The sequence below is a fragment of the Magallana gigas genome, chromosome 6, assembly GCF_963853765.1.
Source record: "Magallana gigas chromosome 6, xbMagGiga1.1, whole genome shotgun sequence".
NCBI classification, from domain to species: Eukaryota; Metazoa; Mollusca; class Bivalvia; order Ostreida; family Ostreidae; genus Magallana; species Magallana gigas.
In genome coordinates this window covers 27,404,400-27,429,472 of record NC_088858.1, presented here as the reverse complement: position 1 = coordinate 27,429,472, position 25,073 = coordinate 27,404,400, and the positions used below count along the sequence as shown (strand labels likewise).

Below are 25,073 nucleotides of genomic sequence, written 5' to 3'. Positions count from 1 at the left end.
TTGTGACGTCAAATCTGACGTTGGTTAAGTGTCGTCTTACTCTTTAAAACTCCCCTGAGAAATAAAAGTATGCGAAGTATACTGTTTTATTTACTTAAAAAGCATGATGTTCTTAAAATTACACATCTTATAAGCTTTTCAAAGGTTTTACTTTGATTCTCGTGAGAACGTGAGGTTGGAAACCATTGGTACTATGAATTGTGGGTCAAAATTTACTGACGCCGAAAAAAATCTATCGGATCAATGTGTAAACCTTTGTGACGTAACTCGATTATTTTTGATTGAGAGTGTACTGAGGCGAACTTTAGAGGTAACATAGCATTGACTGTATGTCGCATACATCGTTATTGTTTTTATATTGTCTTGCTGATTCTCGTGAGAGTGTGAAGTGATAAAAATAGCCATGTTTACAGGTAACTACTGGGACGATTAAAACAATGCATTACTGGTCCGATTTACTGACGCCAAAAAAATCCGTTGAATGAATGTGCAACTAGTCCGAATTTTCTATTCACACACGCCTTGCCGGTAGAGCTCGCTTCGTTCCGGCGCTGCGCGCCGGCGAGCTGCGCTCGCCATAAATGCGTTATTTTTAAAAAGATGCCTGCATCAGGCACGTAGCATCGTTTTTGATAGTGGGCAGACTCATCCAAAAAATCTTGACAAGCAAAAAAAAAAGGGGGGGGGGGGGTTGAATTCTCCGAAATGTTCAAAATCGTAATCTGTGGGGGGGCAAGGCAATTTTTTCATACCAATTTCTTACTTACTCCCAAACAAGTGGTGGGGGGGGGACAACTCCATGATAATTCAATTTTTTATATGTAAATTTAAGAAAATTAGTTGCTGTGAGAAAAAGCCACCCCCTGAATGAATTGAATTGTGGAGGACAGACTGTATATTTTGATATTGAAATATCACCAAAAAATTACCGTACTCAGCTTCAATTCTCAACTCAAGTGTTGAGGACGTCCTCAACTGAGAAAATTCTCAAATCGCCGCCACCAACTACATTGAGTATGTACTCAGTAGAGTAGGATTTTTTAAGTTCTCAACTCTACTGAGTACATACTCAGCTGATTTTTTTAAGCGGTTTTGTGAAATGCAAATGGAAACAAATGCGCTTGATATAAGATTTTAAAAGATTAGTGCGAATGTTTCTACACTTGTTGCAATACTGCTGTTGTCAGAGGCAAATTCCCATCGTGAGCCCTGGACCGGTAAATGTCCGAGTAAAAATAAACTGGCGACTTCGAGAGAATAATGACGTATATCTCCGCTATTTTAAGACCCGTCAACTTGAAATTCGGCATGAGTGTATCTCAGATATTACTTTTCTGAAAAATACATGCATATTGTGAGTGTTTTAAAAATTCATTGATTTATTAGGCTTTTGAAGCGAGCTGGTAGTTTTTTATTTGGGCCAGAGTTCGACCCCTTTCTTTATTTATGGTTACATTGAAATTAATGTTAAAACGGGCTTGGCCCCTGTGCTTATAATATTAATTTTTACATGCATTGTACTTATGCTAACTTGACTGCCGTTATAAAATAGTTGCTTGTTTTTTTTTAATATGAAAGAGGGGAGTGAGTATGTATGGGAATAAAATCACTAGTTTATAAAGAAGAACATTATTATTAGTGCTTGTAATTTCGTGACATGTACATGTATGTGTTTGATCAAATCTTGATAGATCTGTAGGAAATCTATCATTGATAGCAGTACTTTGATTTTCATTGAAGAGTTATCTGTTCATTGCCAGTTGTCTTTCTTTATTATCAAAAGAGAAAGTACACTTAAGACGAAGCATTGGGGACGAACTATAACTGTTTATATCTGTGAAAGGATGCATTTTATACCTGCTACTGCCAGAAATTGTTGTTTAATTTCCCTGGCGCAATTACCCGTTGGAAAAGTGATGGAGTTTTTTAACAGATTAGTAATTATGGAATCTGTAACAGAACGGCAACATCTTCCGGTTGTTGTCTCTGATACTCCAATGCTGTCCCCTACCAGTCTGTGGTATGCCCTCGTTGCCAGAAACCTAAGGCAGGTAAGTAGCTGTAGAGTGGGTGGTAAGGCACAGTTCTTGGCAGTGTTGTGTACAATTGATGGGGCAATAGAGTCTAAAATGTACTGAATGGTTGCATTTCAACAGAACCGGATGATAACGTTGAAAAATTGTGCGAGTTTTTCTGAGTGACCTACGATTGTAGAAAAGATGTTAACATTTCCCATTATAAATCTCCGTAAGAAATAGACGATGCAGCAAAATTTCGTAAAGATGATCATGGATTTCGTAAGTGGTACTTGTTTGGTTTTATCTCAACGATACTGTATCGACTTAATTAATAATTTAAGATCGTATAGAACACCAAAAATTCAATGTTGATGTTAGTATATAGATCATATTTGAAATATTCATAAAACACATGAAACGCTTTCACTAACTGCGTTACCCTGTTATGCCAGCATGCCCTTGTCATGGACCTAAACAGTTACCGGTAGTTAGAAAGGATAGAGACGTGGTTACAGATCGTCTATTAGTCTTATGAATTATTATGATATTATCGATGTTTGTAAGACTTATACATCTTCGCTCGCCAAGTGACCGATTCGTTTTTCTCATCTCAGATGAGAAAAACGAATCAGACACTTGGAGCGAAGATGTGACTTATATTGCTTTTGAAACATTGTATGTCTAAAAGTTCTTCCATTCTATTAGAAAGCCGCGAAAAAAGAAGTGGATACTGGTGTAGACTGGTAGATTAAGGTCAAGAAATACAAAGCAAATTCATGATATATGTATAATTACTAAAACAAATGTATTTGCAGGGTTTGACATTAATTTTTTTAATTACTAGACCAGTCGGGCTTCCTTAGCAATTTTTCAATAGCCCTGACCAATTTTGACAAAAATAGACTAAAAGTAATGACAAATTAAACATAAAATATTAAATACCTGTTTCTGTTTAATTTTATTGGTTTATCTTTACCAATAATGAATCATTCAAACACTATTTATAATTAGATTTAATTCATTTAAACTGTACTAATAATGAGTATAGTACAATACAATATTATACATTATCAAATTTCACCCGGCCCATTGGACCTATATGTCACTTTGAAATCTTATAATGTACATTTCTTAGCGCATGAGTTTACTTTGATTTGTACAGATAACTTTGTCTAGCTGAATAAATCAAATTGAGATATTTGGCAGTTTGTCTTTGATTTTTTTCCATAATGATATTTAAGTTGACAGTTTCATCCAGATTTTTATCTAAGTTTATACTATGAAAGAAAGAGATTCTATTATTTTCATAAAATTTGCATTGAAAAATAAAATGTTTTTCATCTTCAATCGAATTGCTTTTACACAGAACACAATAACGTTCTTGAAGAGGTTCTTTTCGATAAGGACCAGTTTCGACTCTGAGAGGAAGGATTCCACATCTAAATTGTGCCATCAAAGACCGTTCCTGTTTAGTTATGTTCATCGTTACATAGGGTTCTAATTGGACGTTTTGTTTAAACGTTTCGTATGTCCTAAGTTTCGGTAGAGACATTGTTTTCGATTTCCATTCGTCTTCATAGTAACAAAATAGGAACACAAATCTGATTTATATAGAATTTCTTTCACTTGTGAGCACCAAGTGCTGTTGTTACGATAACTTCACAGGAAAACTTTTTTGGTAAGACGGTCAACATCCATTTGGATTACTCTGTTCCATCTCTTTAACATGCATATCCAGCGCCTCTGTGTCGGTGCTAACCACAGGGGCCAAGCCCGTTTTAACATTAATTTCAATGTAACCATAAATAAAGATTTATGGTTACATTGAAATTAATGTTAAAACGGGCTTGGCCCCTGTGGTGCTAACCATCCTACTTCACTATTTAATGTAATTGCCGGTGCGTATCTGTGTAAACCTAAGAAGTATCGGATAGCACGGTTTTGAACTATTCATATTGAGTGGTATGTTTTGAATCACCAAACTCCGGAACAATAATCTAAAATGGGTACAACACAAGAATGAAATAGTTTTTCATAGGTATTAAATCCAACATCTTTATAGTTATGAATTTTGGAAATCATATACAAGTATTCAATTGTTGACCAGGGACCAACAAAACTTTAGGAGACTTTACAGAACTGTTTTGTATTCAAACACTTTTAAATGGCCATTTTATTGTAAGATTCAAAATTACACGTATAAAGTATTATTTATTTACATCTACAGCAATCGGTACCAATTCTATCTTATCTCCCGGTTTTCATTATGTTTACCTCTAAAATTTCGCAAATTTGTTTTAATTTCCATATCTCTTTTGATTTTATCCGTAGGTTTGAAAAATACAAACTAAAGATGTTTTCATCATCGTGCAATCTTTGTTAATTTTTTTTTCCAATTAAAAAACGAAAACTTTTTTTACATCACTGGACGTGGTTTTTCATATATTTATAATGCTTTATTCACACTGACAAATTTTTAAAACTCTACAATGTCTCATTTGCCACCAAATAGAGTCCCAGCATTTTCATGTAAATAAATACAAAAAATACGTATAAAATCAATTCGAGCATACTGTATATCCTTCATGAACAACACAATAATGTTTTAGAATTATATAAAAAAAATTTGGTGTAGCGACCAAATGAATACCATCACCGTAAATAGGCTGAAGGTATTGTCAGAATTTTTATGAAATGTTCAAAGAGTTTCTCTACATATTTAAATATGTTTGTAGATATGTCATACCTTTGTTTTGTCATTTTGTTATTTTTTAAGTGAGTGTAAATTAGAATTACTGCAATATATATAGGCCTACATGTTCAGAAGCAAAAAAAAAAATAGCTTGCTCATTGAATATGTTTAGAAAATCGAAATAATTTATATTTTTCGTTCGCAACTGGAACAAAATTTCCAAATATCCAACATCTATTCTACTTTATATTGAATTTTCCAAATTTTGGCTCTTCTTTGGCGAACTTCCCACGTTACATTTTACGGCTATTAGACTAATCTTTACATACGGGTTTCGCTTTGCACGTTCTCTGCCGCCATATTGTGCGACACTGCAGGAGGACTTCTCCCGTGAAACATGTTAACAGCACGATTTGCAGCAAATTTGTCAAGGCATATCCCAAGACTTGCCACCCAGGTATTTTGAATTTCATTTTTTAACCGAATCACGTCACAGTAAATATTTTGCTTGTGAAATAGTAGTTGTAATGTAATCGTTTACCGGCGAACATCCGAAGGTCATCATATAGAAGAACAACTCCATCCAGTTGAAATTTTAATATAACATTTGAAAACCATCATGTGACGGTTAAATATTCTTTTTGGTGATATACAAAGATAATATTGCACTTTGTTTTTTCCAGTTGCTATGCAAAAAGCCAACATTGTCATTTTCAAGATTTGTGACCTTTGAAGGTGTCCTCTCAAGTTTATCAAAATAAAAAAGGAAAGCCAATAAAATTATTTAAGCATTGACATTAAACATTTACTATTACTTGATAATTATTTTATAAAAAGACTAAATGACAAGAAAATGTTTTCAAAGGGTTGAGGTTGAGTTTATTTTTCACTTTATTGTTTAACATGTACTCAAATTTAAGTTCTTTAATTTAATTTTACATATTCCAACCAACATTTTAAATAAATCCAAACTTAAAAAAGAAACCTAAAGAAACTTGTAGCAAGGAGATTAAGTGTTCAAATTTATCTATACCAGTGGGAAGATGAAATAAAAAATTTGTAGAGGAAATTTGGATTAATGTTTGTCATGCTGACATAGGGTGATTTCACCATGCATCGGACACCTTTGGGTTTTTCCTTTTGTTTATGCATCAAATACCATCCAAATATAAATAAAACTTGTTTAAAAGTTACAGGTTTTCCCCTTGTTTAATAATTGGAGAAATAATTGTGAAAATGTTAAAAATGTAGAAAATAAAGCAAATTAATGAAGTGTTGAACTATTTCACCATGGATCGGACAATATTTACCAAGATTCGGACAGCTATACCAGAGTTCCCGAAACCAGTCCAAAATCTGTCGGACAATTGTCCTGTAAATATTAAAAAATTACCGGACATTTGTAAAATTTACAGGACATTAAAACTATTGCAAAAATATGCAAACTAAAATAAAAAGAATTCTGGCCCTCCTTGTCAAGTTGTAAACGTAACTGTTTGCCGTCAACATCAACTGTACACGCAATTTCTCTACTTCTTCTACATCAACTTTTCTTTTCGCAGTACTCGTTGTTGTCCCCGGTGTCCACATACCTGTTAACCTTTCAAAGCTGCTATGTGAGAGAATCTTCCCCTTACCAACTTGGCTAAGGGAGAGATTTTGCGTAAACAACGTTTTTTCATGTGAAATGCAAATATATATTAAAAATACTGTTAGATACATGTACGTACCTTATTTTACCATTGTAATTAATGCATTTGCAATCATTTAAAATTTTATTATTTCTATGAATACCAGTGTGCAATTACAACTTGTGTTGCTGTACATGTTCAGTAAACTATTATTTTGTTTGCATGGTACAATACAAGAAGCCAATAGTGCCACTTTTTATATTAAGTCTTCTCATTGTTAAGTATTGAACCATGATCACTGCATGCTGACATCTAGGGTAAACACAGAAAATTTATTTTGCGTATTTTGAATTTGCAGTGAAACCCAGTTAAGAAAATACCAGTAAATAATATTCATTAAAATTATTTTTTGCCTTATATATAGGATAGATTTTTAATTCACAAAACAACATGTATTTCTCCAGTATCATTTAAAAATTATCTCTGTTGTAAAATATATAGCATCCCTGTAATTCAAATCTATAGCATCCCTGTAATTCATAGTACCGGTACTATAAACTTTAAATACTCTTTTGAAATGATTTTTTATCGGTAGCTTGTATAAACACTCAGTGTTCCAAACTCACTTTGATTTTTACGGACCGTGCTGTCCAGACAGAATTAGTGACGACTTACTGCACGTGGCTTGGGTGCTTTACCTGTGCACCTGTTAAGTGACATAACTGGCTGTGTATTGTTTTCTTTGGTGTTACATAGTAAAATCAAGATGTTTTAGGCTTTCACTTATTGTTTTTTATAAGGCCTATGCATAACTAAATACGTAACTGATTCAAGTCAAAACCGGAAGTAATCGTGAAAAGTAGGACTATAACATGTCATACCATGATCACGGTAGACAGTACTTGGATGGATTTGATATATTCAAGCTACACAGCAGCTTTTTGAGCTCAAAATCAGAGAAAAATCCGCAGTGGTTGTTGAAATTTACATGTAAAGATTCAGAAGTTTTTTTGGGGGGGGGGGGGGGGGGTATGGGAAGACAAATACGATTGCGGGAGAAATTTGTCTCCCGCGCGGGAGATAGGTTGGATGCGGGAGATCTTAGATTTTTAGGCCGTTTTGCGTGTGTAAAAGAAAAAACGCCTAAATCCGGATTAAGAACAACGCATGTTTTTATACTTTTCATTGCATTTTATTGAAATACCCAACTAACAAATTATCTCTGAATTGAAATAATCAAAAGTTTTAGACTTTCTGTCTCGTAAATTATTTTTTTATACAGTGCCGGTCTGTAAAATTTACCGGACATTTTGACCGATTAAATTTAGATTTTACCGGACACATTCAAATTTTACCGGGGATCCCCGGTGGACCGGTGCGTTTCGGGAACTCTGCTATACCGTACTGAGAAGAGATTGAAAATAACAGTTTCTGGTTTTAATGCAAAATTACACGGTTCGGAAAAATAAATTCATTCAATTGCTATTCAGAATGTAAATCCTCAAATCTACATATAGGAATTTAGACTAGTGCTTCTGTTTATAGGAATATTTATCATTAGGGGTCCTTTATCGTGCAAGCTCCTACAGGAACTTTGGCCTAAAAGGCTGTGTCGTAAAACTCGAATTTGAAGTGGTCTGAAGAAAATGTTTGTATCAATTGTTTTTTAAATATATTTTAATAATTTGAAAACTGTCTGATGCATGGTTAATTTGTGTCCGATCCATGGTGAAATGAACATATGGAGCAAATATGACCTTGATATTAATTGTTCAAATTTCTTGGACTTATTTTAATCAAATTTTGTTTCAAAACTTACTTCTTTCTAATTATTTTACGCAGAGAGTGCATTGTCACTAATTCACAATCAAATGCACAACATTCAAATAATGCTTTAGTGTAAATTAAATCTTCATAAATAAATTTTCAAAGATGGCGTATTTGAAGCATTTTACGATGCCTATAATGCTATTTAATTGTCAGTGTGACTGTCAAATTCTTAATAATAAAGTTCATTAGTTCTAATTCTGGAATATACGAAACAACACATTATCGCATGCACAATTATTTGTAAATTTATAACCAAAGTTGTCCAATCTAAGGTGTGTGTCTGATGCATGGTTAACTCACCCTATAAAATATTTACAACCAAAGCAACAGTTTATAAATTATGATTGAATTCTACAATGCAGATCATTATTTTGTACTCCTCTTTCTACCTTTTCTTTTGAAGGTGAGCAAAAATGCGTGGGCAGCCGGATGTGTAGCTTCTAAAAACTTCTCAACAACACCTTGGAAAAATGCTGCTGGTGAGTTTGAATTGTTGATCAAATGTAGTACATGTATTATAAAAATACTTTAAATACAAAAACCAAATTGACACCAAGTACATTGATCACACTATTGATTTTTTATTTCATTACTGGAGGTGGTGCAGCTGAAGTGTCTTCAATCTTGGAGGAGAAAATTCTGGGGGCCTCTTCCCAATCAAATCTGGAAGAAACAGGAAGAGTGCTGTCCATTGGAGATGGTATTGCTCGTGTCTATGGATTGAAAAATATCCAAGCAGAAGAAATGGTGGAATTCTCCAGTGGATTAAAGGCATGAATCTTGCATAAAATATCCTAAGAACTGTTTCCTTACCTCAATTTGGAGAATGTAAATTTGAAATAAAGTTAAAACAGTTGCTTTTTATTACAGTCATTGTATAGTAAAATTAACAAGCTGCATTGAATTATATCAAATACTTTGGTGATACTTTTGAATTTAACAATATGAAACATTTATAGGGAAATTATATCAAGTTAATTCTTAATAACTAATTATTTCATTCCAATTTAAACTTCTCGTTAGAGTGGCCTTTCTTTTTAAAAATTATGATTCGTTCTGATCTGATCAGTGATGTAAACTTTAATATGCATCTGTTATAGGCTGTTGTCAAGAAATTTGTTTTACATTAAATTATCGGTACATGAACAAGTTTATGTCCCCTTCTTCTAAATAGAATTACATAAAACAAAATTAACCCTAGGCTGACAGAATGCTTCATTAAATCATTAGGGTATGGCCTTGAACTTGGAGAGGGACAATGTTGGTGTTGTCGTCTTTGGTAATGACAAATTGATCAAGGAGGGAGATGTAGTCAAAAGGACAGGCGCCATTGTGGATGTGCCAGTTGGAAGAGAAATGCTCGGCCGTGTAGTTGATGCTTTAGGGAACCCTATTGACGGAAGGGTAAGTATTGTGAAAAAGTTTGAGGAGAAATTTAATTTCATATCTTGTTCCATTTTTTTTTCAATTTTACATTCTCTTCTTCATTTCTGTCTTCTTTTTCAATTTTGGACTAAAGCTAAGGCATTGAAGCAAATTTTATTTCAGGGACCTGTCAACACTGATGGACGTGCTCGTGTGGGAGTGAAAGCTCCTGGTATCATTCCACGTATCTCTGTAAAGGAACCTATGCAGACTGGAATCAAGGCTGTAGATAGTTTGGTACCAATTGGCAGAGGACAGAGAGAATTGATCATTGGTGACAGACAGACAGGGTAACTACTAAGGCCAAAAAAAATGAATGATTTGTTTCTCAGGCACCGCCGCATCAGTGAAATCATCGCCGCATCAAACTTTCTTATCGTTATTTTTCCAGATTTTTCATATCTCATTTCTCCCTATTTTTCTGTGAGGGAGAATTTCAGAAATGAAGTCTTCCTAAACTAAGTTTTGCTCTAGGTTGGTCCTTGTTAACACTACCACTGAAATTTCACTGTTATCTTAAGAAATTGAAGCCATTGTGATATTGCCTAGTAGCAGGAATAAAGGACAATTGTATTGTTTGAGAATTTTATGATGACTTATTTAGTTTTTCTTGATTTCTGTCCTCAAGGCAATGAAGATTAATAAGAATGCTTTATTTGATAAATTTTTATATGGCAAATTCAACTAGTGAAATACCATAAGAAGTCCCCTATTTCAGTTCAGACTTGTGTTATTACTGGGGGGGGGGGGGGGAGATGGGCTGCAAAATGAAGCAGGGGCACAAACCGTTTGTCATTGTTTGTTCATCTGCAAGGAAACAGAGACAGTTTACCGTAATCCGGTGAATATAATACGCAGTAGTGTACAATACGCACCCCCCACTTTGGACCTGAAAATGGTGAAAAAAAGCTTGTTGGGATGTATAATACGCATCAAAAAAATTGACCAAACGGTAATCCTGAGTATCAACAAAGCAGTTATACTTTGCATGCACGCTCAACTTCATCGCGGGAATACGCTACCGGAAATAAGAAAAACACAATATTTTCTTAAATACGGATTTATTGTAACTAATACATCGCGGTAGTATCTTTAATTCATAATCAATGTTTTAGATAGACCTAGTATTAAATTTTCTACCGTAAATAAAATCAACTACTTATATAATTGTTTAGTCATTACAATCCCTGTGAAGTGAAAAACGGACGATGTACAGGTATGGAGATAACGGACCTAATTAAATTCTTAAATGACTCCGATCAAAGTGTTCAATTAGAGGCCTGGAACATAATAAAATATATGCACAAATAGTTGTGTTGTGTATAGTACACATAGCCTAAGGGGGGTGTCTGAGATACCCAAGGTGTCAAGCGTTAGCGGAGGGGGAGCACAACTGTTTTAATGGCTTCAATTAACGGAATAGGTTATAGAATAATTTATATTCATAATTATTTGCAATAAATTAATTAGCATTACATGAAAAAGGTTCAAAATGAGCCAAATGATGTGTAAGCTGTTTTCAAAGATCGGTTACAAATAGCACGTGGCCATCCAAGTCTGCATTCTATTAATAACAGCTGTAATGGCGGCGTACACGGAGATAAAGAATAGGCAGTTCAAATTAATTTTTAAAGGCCATTTTGAAACAGTTTATTTATTAACAGACTTAAAGTGTACATTTTCTTTAATTACATGTTATAACAATGATTTCCTAAGGGTTAAATAATAATATATATGTGATAATGAAGGAATGTTACGATGTATAGCGGGGTATCGGTCCTGTCTGTGAACAGCATAGGTAATACGACAATATGATACCCCGTGCTTCAGCTAGGGAAAAAATATGTCCAAATCCTATAGGGATGTATAATACGCACCCCTTTCTCACGGTAAAAAATGCTGGGAAAAAAGTGCGTATTATAATCACCGGATTACGGTAAACTAAAGAAAAAATTAAAAGAAATATTTAAACTTAGCCAATGTATCAGCTTGATGAATAAATCATAAAATATGGGTTACCGTCACTGTAAATTTTGTCCTTAAAAAAAAAAAAAAAAAAAAAATGCCTGCCTCATCAATATTTCAAAATTTTGGCCCGAGAAACTAATGATTAATTTTTGTTGGCCTAAAAAGAACAAATTAAAACAAATATTTAAATTTGCCAATGTATCAGCTTGATGAATATATGCTGATGAGTACACAAATAAATAATAAAATATGGGTTAATGTCATTGTAGATTTTGTCTAAAAAAAAAAAAAAAACTAAAAAAAAATTTGGCCCGAGAAACTAATGATTTATTTTTTTGGGCCTAAGCAGAATATTTTTTATATATTTTATGTATAAATGCAGCAAGTTATTACCTTTAGTTTAGCATGCATATACAGTACCGATCAGACCCAACCTAACAGAAAGTAAACCCCAACTAAACCCTGGGTTTACTTCCTGGGTTTATTCTGGGTTTACTTCGGGTTTACTAGAGTGGACCCAGAGTAAACCCAAAGTAAACCCAGAGTGGACACAGAGAGTAAATCCAGTCAGAAGTATACCCCTGAAAGCAGACGCTAACTGTGTATTTGCAAAGGGTAGCAATTACAGGCAGTAGGATGGTAAGATAAAATACTAATCTGCTTCACACTTCAGTGCATGCAGTTGACCTCAAAAGCAATTTCAAAGTAAACCCAAAGTAAACCCCGAGTGGACCCAAATTTTCAAAAAGTAAACCCAAAAAGTAAACCTGGGGTTTAGTTGGGGTTTACTTTGGTGTTAGGTTTGGTCTGATCGGTACTGTACCAGTATATTGACCCAGATCTTTTATTTACAATGGTCCTTTTTAGCTCACCGAGACGAAGTCAAGGGGAGCTTATGCTATACCCCTGGCGTCGGCGTCCGGACCTGGTTAAAGTTTTTGTTGCAGGTCCTGTATCTAAGCTATTACTCGTCCTATCTTCACCAAACTTGCATGGATGATGCATCTGGACCTACTTATGGACTTGAAAGACTTGGATGCTGAATCTGGGTCCTAAATTTCAGATGCTGGAGGAGGTTAAGGTTGTTGGACCAGGTTTAAGTTTTTGTTGCAGGTGCCCTTTGATAGCAATATCTTAGTTACTGCTGGTCCGTGCTTCACCAAACTTGCATGGATGGTGTGTCTAATGATACTGATGCACCAGACAGGCTTGAGTGCTGAATCTGAGCTATAGGTTTCAGATGCTGGAGGAGGTTAAGGTTTTTGGAGCAGGTTGAAGTTTTTGTTGCAGGTGCCCTCTGATGATTATATCTTAGTTACTACTGGTCCTAACTTCACCAAACTTGTATGGATGGTGCGTCTTATGATACTGATGCACCATACAGTCTTGAATGCTGAATCTGAGCCATAGGTTTCGGATGCTGGAGGAGGTTAAGGTTTTAAGAGCTAGTTAAATAAAGTTTTTGAAACAGGTGCCCTCTGATGATGATATCTTAGTTATTACTTGTCCTTACTTCACCAGACTTCCATGGATGGTGCGTCTTATGATACTGATGCACCTGACAGGCTTGAATGCTGAGTCTGAGCCATAGGTTTCGGATGCTGGATAAAGTTAAGTTTTTTGGAACAGGTCACATGTTTAATAGATGATAGTACTATTTCAAACTTGCATAGTTGATTTAACTGTAATATGAATGAATCGCAGAGGTAGCTTCAGATGCAGAGCTTGATCTCCATTATCAAGGATGCTAAAAAATAAATCTTAGGACTTATTACAGGTCCTAACTTCACCAAACTTGAATGGATGGTGTGTCTTATGATACAGATGCACCTGACAGGCATGGGTGCTGAATCTGAGCCATAGGTTGCGGATGCTGGAGGAAGTTAGTGCCCTCTGATGATGATATCTTAGTTATACCCCCGCAAATGAAGTTTAGGGGGGTATATTGGTTTCACCCTGTCCGTCCGTCTGTCTGTAGACGCAACTTTGTACCCCCTATAGAATTTTTTATTACTGCATGGAACAGTTTGAAAATTTGTACATATGTTGAACCCAATCTGAAGATGTGCGCCAGCAATTTTTTTAAGATCAGACAAGATTTAATGATTTTATGACAGTTTAGGCCACATAAAATTAATTCTCTGGTTCTCAGGCCAAATTTTCCAAAAATAGATGAGGGAGGGAGGCTTTTTTTTTTCTTTTTTATTGGTAAAAAAACAGATGAGGGAGGCTTTTTTTTATTTGGGAAAGAAATTAACTACCTAAAATTTAAAAAACAAGATTTTCTTTATTCAATCTGCTGTTCTATTATTTAATAAGGATATCTATTAAATATACAGTCCAACTTTCAAAGTACAACAATGATATTTAATATTTAAGTCAAACAAAAAAACATCTATTCTTTTATAAATGAACTGTTTGTTTTCATTTTTTTTCTGCTTCTTTGCCTTGGAGCTTTGAACATTCTTCCATTCTAACAGGGGCTGTCGTTGTGAAACAACACAATCATGACACATCGGGTACTGTCCTTCTTCTGTATCTGTGTCTTGTGTCCAACAGTGATAGCATATTGGGGGGAATACACCAGAGCTGTACATGTAGTAGGGGGTCTCAGTTGGAGATGCACAGGTCAAATTTGATCTAATATAAACGTTCTACAAGAGAGCGCATATTGAGGGTGCTTTCTCAGGATTATCAGGTTTTAATTCCTAAATTCAGATCCACATGAAAACTAATAAAGTCCAATGATTTTGGTAAGCAAGGCACTTTCTTGGGCACCAAGTTTAGTAGCACTATATAACTTATAAGACTCTGGGTTTCTGGCAATCTATGCAGGTTCCCATTTGTTTCACTGTTTTGGCAGTCTGAGCAGATAGACTAAATGGAATTCCATGTCTGCTTGCAATTGATTGTGCTCGTTTATATGATAAAGAAGGACAGTGTTCCTCTGTAGTATTGGTTCAAAAAACCTCACTGAATTCTTTGTAGTGTCCTTCTTCTCCTTTAATAAATGACAGGCATTTAAAAATAAAGAAAAATACCAATCCACTTTACAAAACGTAAAATGACATAAATGATGTTTACTCTAAAATACCTTGCACTGGATCAGGAAAGTTGTGTAACTGGCTAGAGATATCATTATGCAATCTTCGGTGTCCGACAGTTACTAGGACCACATTTCTTCACAGTTAAGAACTTAAGAAGTAAGTCCTGAATACACAGCAGTTATCAATAAACCCCGCAAGTTTATAATGGTTAAAATCGCGGCGTCCAAACTGTTCTTGTGCTTGCAAACTGACAAAGAAACCGAGGCACCAAGTAATATTTCTGGGGAGGTCCAACTTTCACAATCGAATTTCATCGATTTCACTCCCTCGTACAGGTCTAACAAAAAACATCCATCGGAAAAACTCTCAATTATAGTCCACGGTAGAATTAAAAGGGTTCCATGGCGGATACAAATCGAAACAGCAGACATTTTGATTCGTTTTAAGTCCAAAATTTCCATCGACCCCATTTTTACTAGTATCGTCTATATCATCGGGAGGTTTGGATCATAAGTTTTTACTCACGAAAATAAGCGACGTAATGATTAAGACTACACCGGAAGCTGCGTATTAGAAACGAAAGTAAAACTATTTATAAACCGAAAGCGGAAACTTTTTTTTCCCGGATAGGTCTCCGCATTATCAACTTTTTATTTTATTGAAAATGCAATAAAATTTGCAATGCGGCACCCTCAAAACGGATGCGCGCGGGCCTGAGAACCGTAATTTCAATTTTATTTAGCCTTACATTTTCCTTATTCTATATATTGTACACTAATGTTGAAAAGTAAGGTAGGTAATCCTTACAGATTTTATTAATTGATTAATAGTATTAAAACACTCTAAAATATATTTATATAAATACACCCAGACCGAGCTTTTTTGTCTTTATGTCTTAATTAATAAAAATATTTTTTATAAGTATTCTATCAACTGACAATGCAAAGTTTTTGTTTGTCAATGATAAATTCTTAGGAGCTAATAAGAACACCAAAGACAAGTGTGGCTGAATTCATTTGTCCCAAGGGAGCCATTATCTGAGCCATGGTTCAGATGGAGCATGTGCTTAGGGGAAATTGATAAACTGTAAAATGGGTGATGGTTTTTGGGCTATTTTAAAACTGTTTCATGTAAACCAAAAGTTCTATCATTATAAGGAAATAAATAAAATCATTATTAATAAAGAAGTAAAACTATTTGTAGAGGTTGTTTAAATTTATTTGTCAAGTAAATTGATGAAGTGACCCTATTGGGCATTAATTTAAATGAAATTCAAAATTACTGATATGATTGTAGTGTTTTGGCAATTTTAAAATTGTTTGTAATATTAAATTTTCTTTTTTACATATTTTTACATAGTATGGTAATTACGATAATGTTTTGGGAGATTATTAAATTTAACAAGCTCATCAAAGAAAATCATAGTCCTATGGGATCAATTTTCTGATATGGAGTTCCATTGTGCCATATGAGAAAGTGAGGAAAATTTGAAACAACTAATTGCATCTGTCAAGACTCTAATTAGAAAGATATTGAAAGTTTTATCAACAGAAGAGCATTGCTTGGCTACCGATATTGCCATTTACTGCAAAGGGAGGGTTTATTGTCATTTTGTTGGTTTTTCTTTAAATCAATTAAATTTTTAAAAAATATATCATCAGATACATACATTTGTAAATGTATTACTGTTATAGTGAAATTCTGACAATTTTGATTTTAATTTTTCTTTGTTAACTAATTTTTTTTTTTTACAATTCTAGAAATTTTTTTCAATTATTTATCCCATTTGAAATTAGCCTTTCGGGGGTATTAGTCCCATTAGGACAGTTCTAGTTATTACTGGTCCAAACTTCATGAAACTTGCATGGATGATGCGTCTTATGATACCAATGCACCTGATGGGCTTGAATGCTGAATCTGAGCCATAGGTTTCGGATGCTGGATGAGGTTTAGTTTTTAGCTCACCTGAGCTGAAAGCTCAAGTGAGCTATTCTGATCACATTTTGTCTGTCGTCCGTCTGTCCGTCCGTCTGTCCGTCCGTCCGTCTGTCCGTAAACTTTTCACATTTTCAACATCTTCTCAAGAACTACTGGGCCAATTTCAACCAAACTTGGCACAAATCATCCTTAGGCAAAGGGGATTCAAAGTTGTGAAAATTAAGGGCCACGCTCGTTTTCAAATGGAGATAATTAGAAATTAATGAAAATTTCGAGAAATTTTCAAAAATCTTCTTCTCAAGAACCAGAAAGCCAGGAAAGCTGAAACTTGTGTGGAAGCATCCTCAGGTAGTGTAGATTCAAAGTTGTGAAATTCATGACCCCCGGGGGTAGGGTGGGGCCACAATGGGGGGTCAAAGTTTTACATATGAATATATAGAGTAAATCTTTAAAATTCTTCTTCTCAGAAACTAATCAGCCAGGAAAGCTGAAACTTGTGTGGAAGCATCCTCAGGTAGTGTAAATTCAAAGTTGTGAAATTCATGATCCCTGGGGGTAGGGTGGGGCCACAATGGGGGGTCGAAGTTTTACATAGGAATATATAGAGTAAATATTTAAAAATCTTCTTCTCAGAAACTAATCAGCCAGGAAAGCTGAAACTTGTGTGGAAGCATCCTCAGGTAGTGTAGATTCAAAGTTGTGAAAATCATGACCCCCAGGGGTAGGATGGGGCCACAATGGGGGGGTCGAAGTTTTACATAGGAATATATAGAGTAAATATTTTAAAATCTTCTTCTCAGAAACTAATCAGCCAGGAAAGCTGAAACTTGTGTGGAAGCATTCTCAGGTAATGTAGATTCAAAGTTGTGAAAATCATGACCCCCAGGAGTAGGGTGGGGCCACAATGGGGGTCGATGTTTTACATAGGAATATATAGAGTTAATCTTTGAAAATCTTCTTCTCAGAAACTAATCAGCCAGGAAAGCTGAAACTTGTGTGGAAGTATCCTCAGGTAGTGTATATTCAAAGTTGTGAAAATCATGACCCCCGGGGGGAAGGTGGGGCCACAATGGGGTGGTCGAAGTTTTACATAGGATTATATAGAGTAAATATTTAAAAATCTTCTTCTCAGAAACTAATCAGCCAGGAAAGCTGAAACTTGTGTGGAAGCATCCTCAGGCAGTGTAGATTCAAAGTTGTGAAAATCATGATCCCTGGGGGTAGGGTGAGGCCACATTGGGGGGGGGGGGTGTTGAAGTTTTACATAGAAATATATAGAGTTAATCTTTAAAAATCTTCTTCTCAGAAACTAATCAGCCAGGAAAGCTGAGACTTGTGTGGAAGTATCCTCAGGTATTGTAGATTCAAAGTTGTGAAAATCATGACCCCCAGGGGTAGGATGGGGCCACAATGGGGGGGGGGTCGAAGTTTACAAAGGGATATACAGAGTAAATTTTTGAAAATCTTCTTCTCAGAAACTAATCAGCCAGGAAAGCTGAAACCTGTGTGGAAGCATCCTCAGGCAGTGTAGATTCAAAGTTGTGAAAATCATGATCCCTGGGGGTAGGGTGAGGCCACATTGGGGGGGGTGTTGAAGTTTTACATAGAAATATATAGAGTTAATCTTTAAAAATCTTCTTCTCAGAAACTAATCAGCCAGGAAAGCTGAGACTTGTGTGGAAGCATCCTCAGGTAGTGTAGATTCAAAGTTGTGAAAATCATGACCCCCAGGGGTAGGATGGGGCCACAATGGGGGGGTCGAAGTTTTACATAGGAATATACAGAGTAAATTTTTGAAAATCTTCTTCTCAGAAACTAATCAGCCAGGAAAGCTGAAACTTGTGTGGAAGTATCCTCAGGCAGTGTAGATTCAAAGTTGTGAAAATCATGATCCCTGGGGGTAGGGTGAGGCCACATTGGGGGGGGGGGATGTTAAAGTTTTACAAAGGAATATATAGAGTAAATCTTTTAACTCTTCTTCTCAGAAACTAATCAGCCAGATGATTATTTATAATTGTTAAGACTTTGGCTCCAGGACAATTCTTTGGCCTCACAAGAAGGTTCAGAGTTTGATGTAGCTTAATATCCCATATATAAACAATTGTAAAGGATCTTTTTGAGGACTGCAATACTCAACATGTGATATGACTTTAAAATCATCCTGATAGAAAAGGGACTAATGATTATAAAATATTATTGTACATTGTCCAGATTGTTTGTATTATGACTTCATTAAGCTGATTTTATCATACCCATTGTTCCTCAGGTGAGCGATGTGGCCCATGGGCCTCTTGTTTGGAACAGGTCACATGTTTTATAGATGATAGCTTGCATTTTATTATAAATGGCTGCCAAAAGGGTACCCTCATTGTACGGATAACTCCTCCTACAGATTTCAAGATAGGAAGTTGTTCTTTTGCAGATCAATTGTACATATATCAGAGGTGTGCATATTGCTAGGATTTTGATTTCTGATAATTTATGGAAAAAATACTAGCTTTTGAACTTAGTCACTTTTTGACAAAATATTGCATATAGGGTACCCTCATTGTACGGATAACTCCTCCTACAGATTTCAAGATAGGAAGTTGTTCTTTTGCAGATCAATTGTACATATATCAGAGGTGTGCATATTGCTAGGATTTTGATTTCCGGTAATTTATGAAAAAAATACCAGCTTTTGAACTTAGTCATTTTTTTGGCAAAATATTGCATATAGGGTACCCTCATTGTACGGATAACTCCTCCTACAGTTTTCAAGATAGGAAGTTGTTCTTTTGGAGATCAATTGTACATAGGGTATATCAGAGGTGTGCATATTGCTAGGATTTTGATTTCCGATAATTTATGAAAAAAATACTAGCTTTTGAACTTAGTCACTTTTGGCAAAATATTGCATATAGGGTACCCTCATTGTACGGATAACTCCTCCTACAGTTTTCAAGATAGGAAGTTGTTCTTTTGGAGATCAATTGTACATAGGGTATATCAGAGGTGTGCATATTGCTAGGATTTTGATTTCTGATAATTTATGGAAAAAATACTAGCTTTTGAACTTAGTCACTTTTTGGCAAAATATTGCATATAGGGGTACACCATTTCACTGGATATGGGTTGACATGGATTATGGATAAAGTTCACATAAAAGAAAACCCGGTTCGCTGTCACATTGACAGCTTTTCACTTGTTTATTTATTATTTTATCACATGATACAATTACATAAGATATTGCAAAATATTATATTTTATCCTATGATACAATATTTTATATTCTATAATTTTGTATAATATGATATTGGTTTCTGTAATATAGAATTATATCACATGAAATTGTATTATATGATAATGTAATATTATATAATATCGTATAATACGATATTGTATGATATGATATTGGTTTATATGATATATTATCATATCACATAAAATTGTATTATATGATATTGTAATATATATTATTGTATCATATGATACAATATGTATAATATAATAATGTATTTTATAATATTTTACTTTATCACATAATATTGTATCATTTGATAAGATACAATGTTGGAATCAAATTATATGGTATGATATGATATAATATCATATTATGTATCAAATATGTTTCAGTGTCATACAATACAATATCATACTATATTATACAATATAATATCATGTTTCAATGTTATGATGTATTATGTATTGTTATACTTTCATGTTAAATACTGAAATCTGATTGGTTAAGACACAGTTCATAATCCGTTCTATTACCCTCAGCGTTAGCAACGCACTTAGCAACGGGGTAACATAAAAAATTGTTACATGCGCGAAAATCGTACGGTTCGCTGTAAAATTCACGTTATTCCTATATAAAAGCAGTAAAATTTTCTTTAGAATTAAGACATTCAGTATAACAAAATAAATAGGGCCTGTTTGGGAGGATAACAGTTGAAATTGACACCTCTCGAAAACCATTGTCAACCTCCACTTCGCGTCGGTTGACAATGGTTTTCTCGGGGTGTCAATTTCAACTGTTACCCTCCCAAACAGGCACTATTTATATAATATCATATTGTAATATAATACCATATTGTATTATATTTTACGATATTGTATTATGTGATCAAATACAATAAGGTATATAGAGGATATCTATATTGTGTGATTTTATATTTGCTTTATCCAACGAGTTGAAATGGTGTATATATTCGCGAGGCTTGCCGCGCGAATATAACCATTTCAACGAGTTGGATAAAGCAAATATAAAATCACACAATTATAGATGTTCTATTTATCTCATACAATTTGATTTATATTATGAAGCTTTTGAGACAGTCCCTTGTGTGACCCAAATTGTTTTTTCAAAGATTAAAAACGATGATGCAACGTTGTGTTATGCGGCTATTGTGACCTTGCGCAATACAATGTAGTACGTCATTCCAGAGATAAATCTAACTGTTTTAATGTAAAGTTTCACTGAAATAAACCTTAAAATAATTCTTTAGCTCTAGATAATTTTTCTTAGAGCTTCTTCACTTGATTAAATGGAAATTCCGATTAGAAGACTTGAATAATCAAGTTTGTTGACATACACAAAGTTGCGAATGCTCGTTAGTTTGAATTGACTCGAACGAGGAACAACAGTTGTTGATGCATGATGTTTAATAAAACAAACACTAGGCTAGCCTTATGAACCAAAATTGAGAATAGTGAATAGGCCCTAAGGATGCTTACTGGTGGTGGAATAAAAGGATCATGAAACATTATTTGGTAAGTTCTTGTATATAAACACAACCAGAGCGCTCTGTTTTCAACGCGTCGTCAGGATGAACTCCTTGATAGTTAACGTAATTTGTAGTTTTATAAACTTCACAAAGCAAATTGAAAGTTGGAAGTGGGCTAAATTTATCAAAAATCTTGACAAACAAGAAAAAACGGTCTTGTGGTTACGGTTATGAATAACTTTGCAAAAAAGGTGAGGGGGGGGGGGGGGCTAACACACACCCCCCCCCCCCCCCCCCCCCCCCCCACTAACAATAGCCCCTCGGTTCCGACGCCTGTGCTACGCAGTTACGTGTTTTCCTTCATATTTGTAATTTAAATCTTTGACAAAATCAATTTTATATTAATTTTTGTAGTAGATATAGTTATGTTGAAAGTACTATCAAATCTTCGAAAATAGGTCACTGAAGCGTTGAAGCGAGGGACTGTGTCAAAAGTAGTTCCGACCGGAAGTATTTGATATAGCATCACCCGTGTGATATAGCAAAGGTTTATCACACGGGTAATATACACCACACGTATGAGATAAAACACAATACAATGTCATATCATACGTTACAATTTCATATCTCATTATTGTTTATTACGGTATTTTATTGTATTATATGTTATATATTATAAATATGACATGATGCAATATTTAATTTTATAGCATTGTACATGTATTGATTAACATATGGACATATGATTATCATAAACATTTTTATCAGATGATATACGATATTTTGTCAAAACAGAATCCATGAATATCCAAGATCATAAAGTATGATTTTCATATAAAATGATAAAGGTGGTCTTATGAAGGTGATGTCTCATAAGAGTGATGCTCCATCTCGGTGAGCTTAGTAATCTATGATTACCTATGATTTATGTTTCTAGAAAAACTGCCATTGCCATCGATACTATCATCAACCAGAAACGTTTCAATGAATCTGACAACGAGAAGGCCAAACTGTACTGTATCTATGTTGCTATTGGACAGAAGAGGTCAACAGTTGCACAGATCGTGAAGAGATTGACAGACGCTGGTATGTTGTAACCACAATACTAATGTGATTATGTATTATGACACATCAGTAACTGTTTAAATATTTTTGTGTTCTTTATTGAGTGTGTTTCGTATTTTAGATGCCATGAAGTACACCATCATTGTCAGTGCGACAGCTTCCGATGCTGCTCCCCTGCAATACTTGGCTCCATACTCTGGTTGTGCTATGGGAGAGTTTTTCAGAGACAATGGCATGCATGCTCTCATCATTTATGACGATTTGTCCAAACAGGTAAAATCCCTTGGTTAATGGGTACTGTAGAGTATCGTGTATAATACGCACTCCTGTATAATACACACCCTCCAAAGTTGGTCAGAAAATGGCGAAAAAACAACAGGTCCTATGTATAATACACACCCAAAAAATGGGTGAAATCAATGGCTGCCATTTCCCTCAAACAATGTTTCATGATAATTTTATAATCTGAGCACAATTTCTACAATTTTGTGATCGGAACATAGATCAGACAATGAAAATCGATGGCAGCCATTTTCCCAAATAACTATCAATGTTTAATGATAAATGATAACCCAAGCGCAACTGCTGTAATTTCTTAATCGGAACTTGGCCCAAGAGATAGTGTCAAAGTCTCACCCCCCAAAAAACACAAGCCATTTTTATCGTAATGAAATCCAAGCGCAATTTATTATTTGATCATTGTTATTATTGATGTCAGAAAATCGTACAATGTGAAAATGAAAATTAATTCCTACAAATGATCAATGTATTTTTACCAGTGTCTATGTAATTTAAAGCAATAACGTTTAACTGCATAACTGAACACAAAGTAATCAAATCAAATTAAATCACAATAATTGCTAATCTTCATGCACTTGAGAACACCCTGTGAAGTCAGACATAAACAGGTGCATGCTTCTGACACCAGAAATTGTTAAACAAACATTGACTACGCGTCAAGTCAACAGGTGGCTGCTTACGTTATGGGGAATACACTGGTGATAACTTGTTTGATGCAAGGAATATTGGTGAGGGAGGATAAATATTTCAATACTGTGGTTTCATCAATATTCGCTGAATACCAATTTTCGTGGATTTCGTTGTTAAGTTAATCCATGAAATTAAATGTTCATTGAAACGCAATTTCTATTAACATTTTGTATTGAAAGGGTTATTAGCCATGAATTCACATATCCTTGAAACTGTGATTATCACTTTATCAACGAAAATTGATACCCTTGAATATTAATGAAACCACAGTACGTGGAAAGAAAACAAAGAATAAGTAATATCTGACACAGTGGGTTTAGTAATCACTAATAAAGCTTGCATAACGTGTAATATCGACAGTCACTACTCCTGTGGTATCCAGAATCACGAGCTGAAAAAAAATGGGGTAAATTTTGGTCCTATGTATGTTTCCCCACTTTTGATCAACTTTTTGCTGAAAAAGTGTGTTATACATGTGACTTTACAGTAAAACATTTTGAAAACCATAATTTTTCTTATCAGTAGGCATGTAACCTTAAAAAATCATTTATTTTTAATTCATTTAATTGAAGAATTTCCATTGTGTTTTGTAGGCTGTAGCTTATCGTCAGATGTCTCTTCTGCTCCGTCGTCCCCCAGGACGTGAAGCCTACCCTGGAGACGTTTTCTACCTCCACTCCCGTCTGTTGGAACGTGCCGCCAAGATGAACGATGACCACGGTGGTGGATCCCTGACTGCTCTCCCAGTCATTGAGACCCAAGCTGGTGATGTGTCTGCTTACATCCCAACCAATGTCATCTCCATCACTGACGGACAGATCTTCTTGGAAACTGAGTTGTTTTTCAAGGGTGTGCGACCCGCCATTAACGTTGGATTGTCTGTCAGTCGTGTAGGATCTGCTGCTCAGACCAAAGCTATGAAACAGGTACACGTCTTATCTTGCAAATAAAAGGAAGGAGTCATATTTAGAGAAGATGGGTATAGAACTTTGCTGAGATGTAAACTTGAAATCATTTGAAATTTTGGCTTCCAACAGGTGGCAGGTTCCATGAAATTGGAATTGGCTCAGTACAGAGAAGTGGCAGCTTTCGCTCAGTTTGGATCTGATTTAGATCAAGCTACACAGAACTTGTTGAACAGAGGTGTGCGTCTGACTGAGCTTCTAAAGCAGGGACAGTATGGTAAGGATTCAAAATTCCATCATGAATTTTGTGTTGAACATTTTGACATCTCAAGCATTTTATGCTGTTTATTCAATATGGGTGGAATTTTTTTTTTTAGTGCCAATGGCCATTGAGGAACAAGTAACAGTTATATATGCTGGTGTCAAAGGTCATCTAGATAAAATTGATCCCTCCAGAATCACACAGTTTGAGGCTGAATTCCTTGACCATGTCAAGGGACACCAACAGGAAATGCTTACACAGATTCGTAAAGATGGACAAATCACAGAGGCCACAGATGCTAAATTAAAAGAAGTAGTAACTACTTTCTTGGCTGGATTTGAGTGAACAGAGTGTACAGTTAGACCTTTAGTGCTGAACTCTGTGATACATGGTTTTACAAGTAGTGTATGCGTGTCTAGTAATGACTCAAAGACCTTCAAACATGTGAAAGTTGTTACGATTTGAATTTGATTGCATTAACACATCCAACAATTACATTAAAAAAGAGAATATTTATGAAAAAATGTATTTTTTTTAATTTTGTAGCAGTTTTCTTAATTAACTTAATGTGGTATGGGACACTTCGATGTTGT

At 34.9% G+C, this 25,073-nt stretch overlaps 1 protein-coding gene across 1 annotated transcript; it reads left to right on the top strand.

Moving 5' to 3' along the window:
• The first annotated feature begins 5,009 nt into the window (after positions 1 to 5,009).
• On the top strand, positions 5,010 to 25,004 carry LOC105332067 (ATP synthase subunit alpha, mitochondrial). Its single transcript, XM_034470471.2, has 10 exons — positions 5,010 to 5,167; positions 8,575 to 8,650; positions 8,770 to 8,942; positions 9,402 to 9,575; positions 9,720 to 9,886; positions 22,196 to 22,344; positions 22,445 to 22,596; positions 23,907 to 24,239; positions 24,351 to 24,495; positions 24,596 to 25,004. The coding sequence occupies exons 1-10, from the start codon at positions 5,108 to 5,110 to the stop codon at positions 24,823 to 24,825; spliced, it is 1,659 nt and encodes a 552-aa protein (XP_034326362.1). The 5' UTR covers positions 5,010 to 5,107; the 3' UTR covers positions 24,826 to 25,004.
• The last annotated feature ends 69 nt before the right edge of the window (positions 25,005 to 25,073 follow it).